A 12,599-nucleotide genomic window follows, 5' to 3' on the forward strand; every position below is an offset into this window, starting at 1 on the left:
GAAAAGCTCCCCATTTGCTCATTTCTCAGCAGCCTTAGTTTGCCCATTCAACTCTGAGTCTTTCTGGTTATATTTGTGACTGTCCCTCCCAACTTCTTTGTGTGGGCTTTTGCCCCACATTTCAGTCAGCCTCTCCTCTTCCCAAACTGGATTCTTGGATGCAGCAGAAGGAAACATTGACTAGCTATTGCAATGTCATAACCTAAATAATGCCCTTCTGCTTCCTATCTTATCACTAGAGAAACTTTCCTAGCTTGCCTTTAAATGCAGAAGTTGAAACCAGATAAATAATAACTGTAATACAAGTACTGTATATATATTTATATTTTAAACCACATGCAGATGGAATATTAGCTCACCATGCTTTGGAAATATTTTAGGAGTAAAGCCACTGGCTAAGCCTTTACTAATTTAAGTTACCTCAGGTATCTTCCTAGGTAAGTGTGCTTTATTTTTCTCTACAGCTTTTATAGGACTCTGGGCATTCAAGTATAGGTCTCACCTGTGTCCAAGTGCATATGCCAATAATGCTTTCACTAATGCAGAAGAAACAACATCTAGACATAAGCACAGGTTGAAGAGAGGTCACAGAACTTTCACCCAGCCCTTTATTTTGGGTTCTCCTCTTTCCTATTATGTACAAATAAACCTTATTTTGTATGTAGCATCATGTTCTCCATTCACCTCCCTCTTTCCCCATTCTATGCCAGAGTTCTGGCCATGCATGATGTCTGCTGACAACAACTAGCAAGCAAGCAGTCTCCTTGAAAGATACAATGCCCTGTATAACAACAGACTGCAATGGAATACATGACTGTAGTTTATAGTTGTCTACTTCTTCACATAAAGGTTGGGGTTTCATCTAGAAAAGCAATGTAGTCTAGTGCTTTAAGCAAGAGACAGAGTCCAGATTCCTGGGCTCTATTCCTGTCATCTTAGGCACAAAGAGTTTGTGATGTGTCCAAGTTAACTGATCTGTAAAATGCATACAATAATGCTTACCTACCCATAGAGATATTGTGAGGCTTGCTATTTAAGTAGTTAAAAGAACTTCAGAGGAAAGGTGCTATGTTAGTGCAAAGCATTATTTTTGCAACATCTGAAAAATCTACGAGTTCAAAAGTTTGAAGGCCTCAGTTTGTTCTTCAACCCAATTCTCTCATGGTGCAGCACAGAGGGCTACTCACAGTACTAAGTCATTGACCCAACCCAGGATAGCTCGTTTGACAACCATTATGAGTACAGGTCTGTCTCATCTTACGCGGGGGTTCCGTTCCGCGGTTAGTGCCTAAAGCGAAAACCGTGTATAGCCAAAACCCCATTGAGTTCAATGGCGGGCGAAATTGCCCGCACTACAGGTATAGTATTAAAATTGTTGTTTTTCTCTCTCTCTCTTTTTTTTTGTTGCCGACAGCGTAAAGTTGAAATCGCGCGTAAGATGCGACAGACCTGTAATCACTTTCAGGGGCACATCTACCAGTTTTGAAAGACTAAAGATTAGCAGTATCTAAAGAAAATAAAGCTTACTGCCCAGAGTAATGGTCAATATTATTCCCTCACTACACATCTATGAAATATAAATGTTAAATGTGATGACTAGGGAAAATAAAATCTGTAGAAAAATGTCATTCAAAAAAGACTATTCACATTAGGCAATATAATTTTCTTTGATTTGCTGAAATACATTTTGGTAACGGCATTTACAGGAGCTTAAAACAGAGTTACATATAATACTCTAAAAGAGTATTATAATAATACTCTAAAACTTGCCAATTTACTGTAACCTTTATTACTCCAGTTTAAGATCATAAAGATTTTCAGTTCTACCAGACACTTGAAAGTCAGAAGTCACTGGATCCATACCAGTTAGGACGAGATAGTGTGAAAATCACTTCAATCAAACTGTTAGCTGACATACTGGCTACGATGTAATTAGTCCCCTATTGGGGCAAGGAGAGGCTTTCAATTTAGGTAATTTAACAAAGTATTTAAACTTAATTTGACTAGATAAATTTACAAAAAAAACATTATTTCCTCATTAATCTTGATATTAAAAACAATGTCAAAATATGATAAAATATTACAAGCGAATGGTGTCATATTATACTACAGCATGTAGTTCACACTATCTTCTGGCCAAAAGACTTCATTGACAACCATGAAAATTACATTCTTGACCAAACAATTTCAAATGGTATTCACATTTTACATACTTCTAGAACAGGGCTAGACAACCTGCGGCAAGCTGATTTTCAGTGGCACTCTCACTGCCTGGGTCCTGGCCACCGGTCCGGGGGGCTCTGCATTTTAATTTAATTTTAAATGAAGCTTCTTAAACATTTTAAAAAGCTTATTTACTTTACATACAACAATAGTTTAGTTATATATTATAGACTTATAGAAAGAGACTTTCTAAAAACGTTAAAATGTATGACTGGCACGCGAAACCTTAAATTAGAGTGAATAAATGAAGACTCGGCACACCACTTCTGAAAGGTTGCCGACCACTGTTCTAGAAGAAATCCATAAAACTTACCAGTTCTTTTACTCTGCTCTTCTCCAGATTGAAGCCTAATTTGTTATCTGCACGAACTTTGATAACTTCGTCCTAGAGAAAAATTATGCAAAATATATCAGGAAATTAAAAAAACCAACAACATTTTCCTTGTTCAATTCATGAGCTAAGTAATGGAACAAATATATTGTGCCTTCCTACTGCAAACCTCAATAAAAGGACTTTTTTCCTGATAGGCTGCATCAGTTTCACAGTATGTGGGGACCTACTTTGCCCCTTCAATCAATGGAAGATACTCATGACTTCTGGGGTGAATAGGATTCCTGAAAGCCACGACAACTAGCAGCTGCTTTTGAGACTAAAACACTGACATAGCAGATCCAGGACTATGTAACATGTCCATCCAATGAAGCTGAGAACATTTCTTGTGTCCCAGGTACTACAAACTTACACGTTTGGAGGCCAGGTCTGGGTATGTGTAAAATTTTGATGTCCCATAGAGATATACTACTGCTCTAATCCATTCAAGGCAGCATATGAAAATATGCTTGCAAAGAGGACACTAGTAATGGTCATCTCTCTAATAACTGTTCGGCTTAAAAGAAAACTACAGATAACTTAAGACAGCTCATGGAATATTTACTGGAAGTTATATAACAGACATATTATATTTTTAAAACTTTATAGAGCTACTTGTCAATGTTTTACTCGCAGGATAGCAGTAAATGGTTCTGCTGCTTCTCAATGACAGCTACCATTTTACTGCTACTTCCCAGAGGAATTCCAGTCTCCAGACTGTGGGTCATAGAGCAAGCTGCTAACCAGACTGGTGCATAGGATAAATGTGAAGACTGATGAATATTCCAAGAAATTCTATGTATCAGAGACATTCAAGCATTTTTACAAGCCACTATATTAAGCTAATAAAAAACATTTAATTATCTTAGTATGAACACCACTTACAGACTGATTTCTGTTTTAGTAATTTTTAATTCTGCTAAATAACTTTAAAATTAGTGACAGATATTTTACAATTATCAATTCTTAATTATAAAATTTTAAGTTACGATATTCTTTTAACAAACCTATCTCACATACTGTGAGAATTTCTACTTGTTTTATATAAGAACAAATAAATGATTTTAACCTTGACTGTTACCCAGAATAAATTTTCATTACATGACTAAGGAAAAATGTAACTAAATAATTAAATTTTATGTAAAAACAAATTATGATGACCTCAAACCTCTATAAAACCTACTAATGAAAAGTACCAGTTTTAGGAAGAATGATTTGGGATAGAGATATTAACGTCTATGTAAAAGGAAATAAATATCAAATGCAACTAATTATGATAGATCTAGTCTAAAAAACAGGGATTAATTAGAAATATTTAAAACTGTATTTTAGAGTGTTCAAAAGTGCACAATACAAATACACAATCGGAGCCTTATTTTAGACATGATGTAATATTATGGAAATCAAGACAACAGGAAGGGGATGGGGTGATGAAAGCAATAATTACAAGATCACATAGTTACTAAGCCTAGATATGTCAACAGCTTGATGGTTTAGTGGAGAAGCATTAGGAGATCAGCAACCTGGGATTGGAAGGGTGTGTCCTCTCTCCAGCTGAGAGGAGCAAAGTAGGGAAGAGTGGTGAATAGGAACCCTGAGACTACGTTCTCAGGGGGCAACCATTTTTCCTAAGTCTGGCTTCATTAACACTGGGAACAATGGGAAGTGGTGTCCATTTTGAAAGAGGGCATTTTTTTTATTAAGGGCATCCCGTAGCTTCACACCCATTGAAAATTGGAGACAGCAATCATTTTGAAAGAGGCCAGTTACTAATGGAATTCTCTGAAGGAGAAAAATTTTCATAGCATCTTCTGAAGCAGCATCAGCTGTCAGTTAAGAAGAACAGCACTAAAAGGACCATTAACCCTGAAAAAACAAACAAACAAAAAAAACCTTTTCATGTAGTCTGTATACTCAACTTCAGTAAAATTTAATTATATGGGAAGTTTGAAGAGAGTTTTCATTTTTCTGTTATTACAATCATTTGGACAAAAACATGGTCTGGCACATGGGGTTAAATTTCGTAAAAAAACTATTTTTAAATTAAAATTAACTCAAATACACCAATTTACTTGCAGATTCTCAGAAAACCAATTCTGTGCCCAAAGAGTAAATGCCGTAAATTTGGGGATGATGCCATGCATTTTCATAGGTAACAAAGTGGCCTTAAGAGCAGAACTCAATTCAGCCTTAACTAGGATGACCAGATGTCCCAATTTTATAGGGACAGTCCCGATTTTTGGGTCTTTTTCTTATATAGGCTCCTATTACCCCCCGCCCCCTGTCCCGATTTTTCACATTTGCTGTCTGGTCACTTTAGCCTTAACCATGGAACTGCAACCGACACTGTCTTAATTCAATCAATGAAATGCAAATAAAGGAAAACAGCTAAGACAGTGAAAAATAAATCCGATTTAAAACATATTTTTAGGTTTTAATAGTTTCAGGTACCACTAAGAATACATACATGAAGCTGCCTTTGCTGCAGTCTCCAGGATTTGGAGATTTCAGTCCCCCATACAAGGTACCTGCAGCACAACTAAGCACTTTAGTAGCAGAGATGAGTAAAAACCTTTTAAAAGCGAACAAGATAGATATTTAAAATGGCTCTCTAAATTCTTCATATTCATTATAGTCATATTGCATCTAAGTAGTAATATAAATAATGTATCTTACCATTACTTGCTTCTTTAGCAGCTGGAGTTCAAGTTTTATTTTCTTAAAAAAAAATAAAAAAAAAATAGAAGTACATATAAATAAAAGTCCTAAGAGTACTGGTGAATCTGCATTACAGCTACTAGCACTGTATTAATGATCAATAAACTATGAATATTTCTAATTTCCTTTTCATTTTATAGATTGTCTAGTCCTAGCAAATGTGAGACAGGTTACAGTATCAATTAGTTATTTCTGCAAAAACACTTTTTAAGAAGCATGTGTATCTACAGCTTCTTTCTGCTATTAACACTCCAGAATTGTTTTTTTAAGGGTTCCAGTTTAATAAATTGTAAGGCTGTCAAGCGATTAAAAAAGTTAATTGCGATTAAGTGCACTGTTAAACAATAATAGAATACCATTTATTTAAATAGTTTTGGCTGCTTTCTACATTTTCAAATATATTGATTTCAATTACAACACAGAATACAAAGTGTACAGTGCTTACTTTATTTTTTATTACAAGTATTTGCACTGTAAAAAAAGAAATAGTATTTCAATTCACCTAATACAAGTATACTGTACGGCAATCTCTATCATGAAAGTTGAATTTACAAATGTAGAATTATGTACAAAAAAACTGCATTCAAAAATAAAACAATGTAAAATTTTAGAGCCTGTAAGTCCACTCAGTCCTATTTTTTGTTCAGCCAATCGCTCAGACAAACAAGTTTGTTTACATTTGCAGGAAATAATGGTGCCCACTTCTTGTTTCCAATGTCACCTGAAAATGAGAACAGGCATTCTCATGGCACTGTTGTAGTCGGAATTGCAAGGTATTTACTAATACCAATGCTAAACATTCATATGCCCCTTCATGCTTCAGCCACCATTCCAGAGGACATGATTCCATGCTGATGACACTTGTTAAAAAAATAATGCATTAATTAAATTTGTGACAACTCCTTGGGGGGAGAATTGTATATCCCCTGCTCTGTTTTACCCGCATTCTGCCATATATTTCATGTTATAGCAGTCTAGCATGATGACCCAGCCCATGTTGTTCATTTTAAGAACACTTTCACTGCAGATTTCACAAAACAGAAAGAAGGTACCAATGTGAGATTTCTAAAGATAGCTACAGCACTCGATCCAAGGTTTAAGAATCTTAAGTGCCTTCCAAAATCTGAGAGGGACGAGGTGCGGAGCATGCTTTCAGAAGTCTTAAAAGAGCAACACTCCAGTGCGGAAACTACAGAACCCGAACCACCAAAAAAGAAAATCAACCTTCTGCTGGTGGCATCTGACTCAGAAAATAATAATGAACATGCGTCAGTCTGCACTGCTTTGGATTGTTATCGAGCAGAACTTGTCATCAGCATGGACAAATGCCCCCTGGAATGGTGTTGAAGCATGAAGTGATATATGAATCTTTAGCGCATCTGGCACATAAATATCTTACGACACTGGCTACAACAGTGCCATGAGAACACCTGTTCTCACTTTCAGGTGACATTTTAAACAAGAGGGCAGCATTAGCTCCTGAAAATGTAAACAACTTGTTTGTCTTAGCAATTGGTTGAACAAAAGTAGGACTGAGTGGACTGGTAGGCTCTGATGTTTTACATTGTTTTGTTTTTGAGTGCAGTTATATAACAAAAAATCTCTACATTTGTAAATTTCACTTTCACGACAAAGATTGCACTACAGTACTTGTACAAGGTGAATTGAAAAATACAATTTCTTTTGTTTATAATTTTTACTGTGCAAATATTTGTAATCTAAAATAATGTACACTGAATACAATATATATGAAAGTGTAGAAAAACATCCAAAATATTTAATACATTTCAATTGGTATTCTATTGTTTAACAGTGCAATTAAAACTGCGATTAATCACGATTAATTTTTTTTGAGTTAATTGTGTGAGTTAACTGCGATTAATCAACAGCCCTAATAAATTGTGTTTCCAATTTATGTATGTTAAACACAGTTCAGAAGCACCTTAAGTTAACAGTCCCATTATTTTTTCCTTGTTCATTCACCTCTAAATATATGAGATTAAGGACAAACAAATCTTCCCTTCTCAACAGCCAACAGAACATCTTCTATTTTGTTTCCTTTAATTGTGACCTTTGGCATAATTGTTAACAACCTACCATGCTCTACAAGGTTTCTTTCAACATCTTTTTGCTCGCTGTAAATATGTTAAACCGCATCTGCCAACCAGATGGTAAAGATTCCTCCTCTTCAGCAGACTAATTTCACTTCTTTGGGCTGACTGACAGGGTCCCTATACAGCAAAAGGATATGCTCAGCTTCTAGGAAGAGGAGCAATGGATATCTGAAATATGCCAGGAGTGTTTTAATTCTGTCCCCAAAGGAGCCTAAAAATCTTATAAGACATGGATTCAACTACAGATTGTATAACTACTACTGGATCAAATTTTTTAATGCTGTAAATGATTAATTATATTATATTACTACTTCTTCAGGTTACTGGGAGCTCTGCAAGCAAATCTCCACACTTGATACTATGATTCCTCTACTCTTGGCTTTCCCTCCCCTCCTCCCAACACAGAGAAGTTTTAAAACACAATAACAAAGCTTGATGCATGGCTTTCCTCTAAGCTATGTGTTCTCAACCTGGGGCTCATGACCACCTTCCCTTACTTTATGGCAAATTGGGAGGGGCATCTCAAAGCTTTTTTCTGTTGTAACATGAAGTCATGGTATGGAAAAAGTTGAGAACCACTTCTCTATGCGGTATACAAAAAAACAGTGCTACTGTAGTTTGCATATGTGTTTTTTACCTCATTTTCAGCTCGGAGTGCTGAAAATTCACTCTTTTCTAAAATAATCATATCCTTTTTCACACCACCAATATGAGACATTATTTGCTGAAGAGTGATTTCCTTTGAAAGAAGAAAGAAAAATTCAGCTCATACCATAACAATTGCAACATCCTAAAAAAGTTCTCACTTGTGTACAAATATAGTATTTAAAATGCTATTATTTCAGTGTCTGTGTCACTTAATTGAGACTTCAGATCCAGCCATCTTAGACTGACCAATTTTCATCCTGGATATGGAACACACATTTTTTAAATGAATGTGGTAACGTAAGATGGCTAATTTAAGCTCAGCAGCTAGCTAAATTTTAGAGCTAGCACAAAACTCTAGCTATTTCTGAAACATCTACAGGTTGGTGGAATTGTAATATCACTGGTAGTTCCTCTCTTCACATTTTCGGCTTTTCTTTCTCTTCCTGCTGCAGCTGTATGTGTGGTGTTGTAACATTAAAGCAACTAGTGGCTCCAGTGATGCAAAGAGCTGGAGAGGATATGGGGAAAGAAGTGCATTCAGACCATATCAGTCATATTGCACCTGCCAGCCGTAATGTCTGCAGACTAATGAATACATGTAATACTACATACTGTACCAAGTCAAATAAGAGAGGGCATTTTATTGTAGGGATGTATTTAACCTAGAATACGAATAAGAACTTGCAACAAACTGCTCTTTTCCTCTTACAACAACATAAAAAAAGATGCACACAACAGCATATGAAGACAGCACTTCAGTAAAATGTTCTTTCCTACTTCAGCCAAATTCAAGATACCAGTTTCAAGAATGCTTACTTCAACACTCCAGAGAATGCAATTTAGGTGCTGTAACTACTCAGGAGTGCTCAACAGGTCCATTAGTCACACCAATACAAAGCAATGATAACTTGTGTTTTTCTTTTTTTTATTGTTACAGCCAATGATGACCATCAACTGGCTCTGGTTATGAAGACGTGTCAATAACAGTAGTACTTCAAAGTTTAATCTAAGTGAAATATTAAACAATGCCTAAATCCTGATGTCTTCCCTGTGTTTATTTTAAATAAGCAGTATTATCTTATACATATTTTCAATTTCACTGAGGACAGCAAACAGGACAGAGAACACAAAAAGTGGAGAAAGGTGGCCTGCTCCCACCTGTTTTACCCTATCTTTCATCCTCTCCAGTTCTTTCTGTAATTGTAGGCATTTTTCTATAACTATACTAACATTAGTTTTTACACCATCCAGGTAGTAATGGAGGTAAATATTTTCCCCCATGCTATATATGAGGATGCTAAGGAAGAGAGGCTATATGACATGACCAAGGCCACAGAGGAAGTCAGCATCAGAGCCATAATTTGAACACAAAAATTCCTTGCTCTCAGACATTCATATAATTTACTAGAACAAACTTTCTTATGCTATTGAGTCACCCCTTGTGACCAAAGGCTAGAGATGAGCTAGCTTCTATAAGCCATTTGCTGGTGGCTGGGAGGGTGCTTTGAGCAACCCTAGCACTACTGATCTACTTCCAGCTGCAAATAGGTCTGGGGTCTTCCCAGAACCTCCCTCCAAAAAAATTCAAGACACATAGAGCTGCCCTGGGTAGCTGTGGAGGACATCAAGAATAATCCATGAGTTTCAGGAAAAAATCATAGTGACAAATAATCATATCCTGTATATGATGGAAAACACTTCAAGCCAGGGGGTACTACCGCACCTCCAGCAACACTGATTCAGGGTCTATTTGAACAGGTACTGGAGGACTTCTTGTCCAAATTTAGCATGGTTTCTAGATTGCTGAGAGACTGCTTAGCAAGAAGCAAAAGCGTGACATGATGACCAGGTCGCCACCTTGCAAATGTGCATGTTAGCCAGAAATGTCACAGAAGTTGCTTGAGATCTAGTCAATGTCTCAGTACTCTATGTGGGGCTAGCCAACTCATAACGCAGGTGAATACAACTGGATATCCATGACAGACTCCTTTGCATGGAAACAGGACTGCCTTTCATTCTGACTGCAAAAGCAATAAACAATTTAAACAAAGAATGGAAAAGTTTAGTCTGTTCTAGATAAAATACTACAGCTTTTCTGAGATCTAGGGTGTGCAATCTCTCCTCTCCCTTATTACGGTGAGGCTTTGGGAAGAAGGTTGGTAAGAAAACTGCTTGGTTGATCTGAAAAGTGGAGACCACTTTTGTACACAAGCTTAGATGGGGACAAAGGTAGACTTTATCTGTGTAAGAAACCATAAATGGAGAATCTGATACTAGTGCTTTCAACTCTCCCGGCTGATGTAATGGCTACGAAAAACACTACCTTCACTGAAAGGTGCAACAGAAAGCAGGACACTAATGGCTCAAAGGGGGGATCCATCAGCTTTGTTAAAGACTAGATTCAGGCTCCATGGTAGAACAGCCTGTCCAAACCCTTTAAAAATCTTATAGTCATCGGTTTGGAAAAAAGGGAGTGGTTATCCACATGAGAGTGGAATGCCGATACAGCCACTAGGCGTAATGTGATTGAGCTAATTGCCAATCCTTGATATTTCAGATATAAAAGATCTATTCAGCATAGGCTGGACTAAGCAAGAATAGGGGAGATCCCTTTCAGCTTCAACCAGACGGAAAACCTCTCCCATTTAGCAAGATAAATTGTAGGCTGGACTAAGCAAGAATAGGGGAGATCCCTTTCAGCTTCAACCAGACGGAAAACCTCTCCCATTTAGCAAGATAAATTGTCCTAGTTGATGGTTTTCTACTACAATTCAGCAGTACCTCCTGCATCTCTCTAGAGTAGGACACCTCCACTGAAGTTAACCACGAAGTCTCCAGGCTTTCAGGCGAAGGGCCTGAAGATTGGGGTGGAGGAGGCAGCCATACTTCTGAGAAATCAGGTCTGTGTGAAGTGGGAGTAATACTGAGGGACTGATTGGGAGGTCCAAGAGATGTGAAAACCAATGTTGATGGGGCCATGCCAAGGCAATCGCTGTGAGACAGGCCTTATCCTGGTTGGCCGTGTACAGAACTTTGGAACAAGAGAGAGAGAGAGGGAGAAAAGCGTACAGCAGACCCTCTGATCCAGTAGTAGAAAAGCATCTGTTAATGAACTCAGCTCAGTTCTGCTCTGAAGCAGAACGGATGAAATTTTATGTTGTGCTTTGTTGCAAAGGGATCCATTTGGGGAGTTCCCCAGAGCTGGAAAATGGACCTTGTTACATCTGGGCAAAGGGACTACACATGGTGATTATTAAAAAACCTGCTCAGGTGATCTGCTAGCATATTCCAAATCCTCAGGTGGTGGGCTGTTTTTGGAAGCATAAAGGTGTCGTTGCAGAAGTCCTAGAGGAGCATTGCTTCCCAACAAAGTAGTGGAGATGGGGCTAGGGTAACCAGATATCCCGATTTTATAGGGACAGTCCCAATTTTGGGGTCTTTTTCTTATATAGGCTCCTATTACCCCCCACCCCGTCCCGATTTTTCACATTTGCTGTCTGGTCACCCTAGATGGGGCTCCCCCCCATTTGTTTATATAAAACATGGCGGTCGTATTGTTGGTTGGCACCAATATTCCCCTTCCCCTAATGAGAGGAAGGAATGTCATACAAGGTAAGCAAAACTCCTTGATGTTTACATGTAGGCTGAGATCTTGGGGAGACCAGAGACTTGCATCTGCAGGGGTCCCACATGAGCCCTCGCCCCAGCCCAGGTCTGACTAAAGTAAGAGATTGTTGAGGCGGGGTGAAAGGAACTTCCTTGCAGATGTTGATTGGGTCTTTCTACCAATCTAGGGAAGATAAGCCGTGACTTGGTATGTGCATTAACATATCTATGTGGTGCTTTTTTAGAGAATACACCTCTGCCAACCAGCCTTGAAGGAGTCTGAGACAGAGTCTGAAGTACTGGACCACATAAGGGAACTCTGCCTTGTGCCTAAACTTCCACCCCGGGGTGAGAGGATAAGCCCTTAAATCCAGAATGAGGTTCTGCATTGCCTGAAACCTTGTTTGCGATAGTAAGGTCCTGGCTGCTGTAGAGTCCACGACTTCACTCCAATGAATTCTGTACCACAGATAGGACTGACTTTTCTGAGTTGATCAGTAGGCCAAGTGCATTGAAGGTAGATCAGATTATGCTTATACTGGACAGCATCTGCGACCTGGATTGACCTCTCATCAGGCAGTCATCCAAGTAAGGGACTATATGACCACGACCTCCAGAGGAAAGCTTCTTCTACTGCCATGCACTTTGAAAAACAAGTGGTGCAGCCAAGAGACTAAAGGGAACCATTGTAAACTAAGGGCTGGTCTACACGGGGGGAAGGGGGGAATCGATCTAAGATATGCAACTTCAGCTACGTCGAAGCATCTTAGTTCGACTTACCTGGCCGTCCTCATAGCGGCAAGTCGACCGCCGCGGCTCCCCCGTCGACTCCGCTTACACTCCTCCTGCCGAGGTGGAGTACGGGCGTCGATTCGGGGATCGATTTATCGCGTCTAGACGAGACACGATAAATCAATCTC

At 38.4% G+C, this 12,599-nt stretch overlaps 1 protein-coding gene across 1 annotated transcript in view; it reads right to left on the minus strand.

Annotated features, from left to right (window-relative positions):
• Window positions 1–12,599, minus strand: part of MCUR1 (mitochondrial calcium uniporter regulator 1) — a 39,368-nt gene that overhangs the window by 9,458 nt on the left and 17,311 nt on the right. The window contains exons 6-8 of the mRNA XM_065398331.1: window positions 8,063–8,164; window positions 5,270–5,311; window positions 2,537–2,608 (exon numbers count right to left, since the gene is read on the minus strand). Coding sequence (XP_065254403.1) covers window positions 2,537–2,608; window positions 5,270–5,311; window positions 8,063–8,164 — 216 coding nt within the window. The remainder of the gene's footprint in view (window positions 1–2,536; window positions 2,609–5,269; window positions 5,312–8,062; window positions 8,165–12,599) is intronic.

This window comes from Emys orbicularis, chromosome 2 (genome assembly GCF_028017835.1).
Source record: "Emys orbicularis isolate rEmyOrb1 chromosome 2, rEmyOrb1.hap1, whole genome shotgun sequence".
Classification (NCBI taxonomy): Eukaryota; Metazoa; Chordata; order Testudines; family Emydidae; genus Emys; species Emys orbicularis.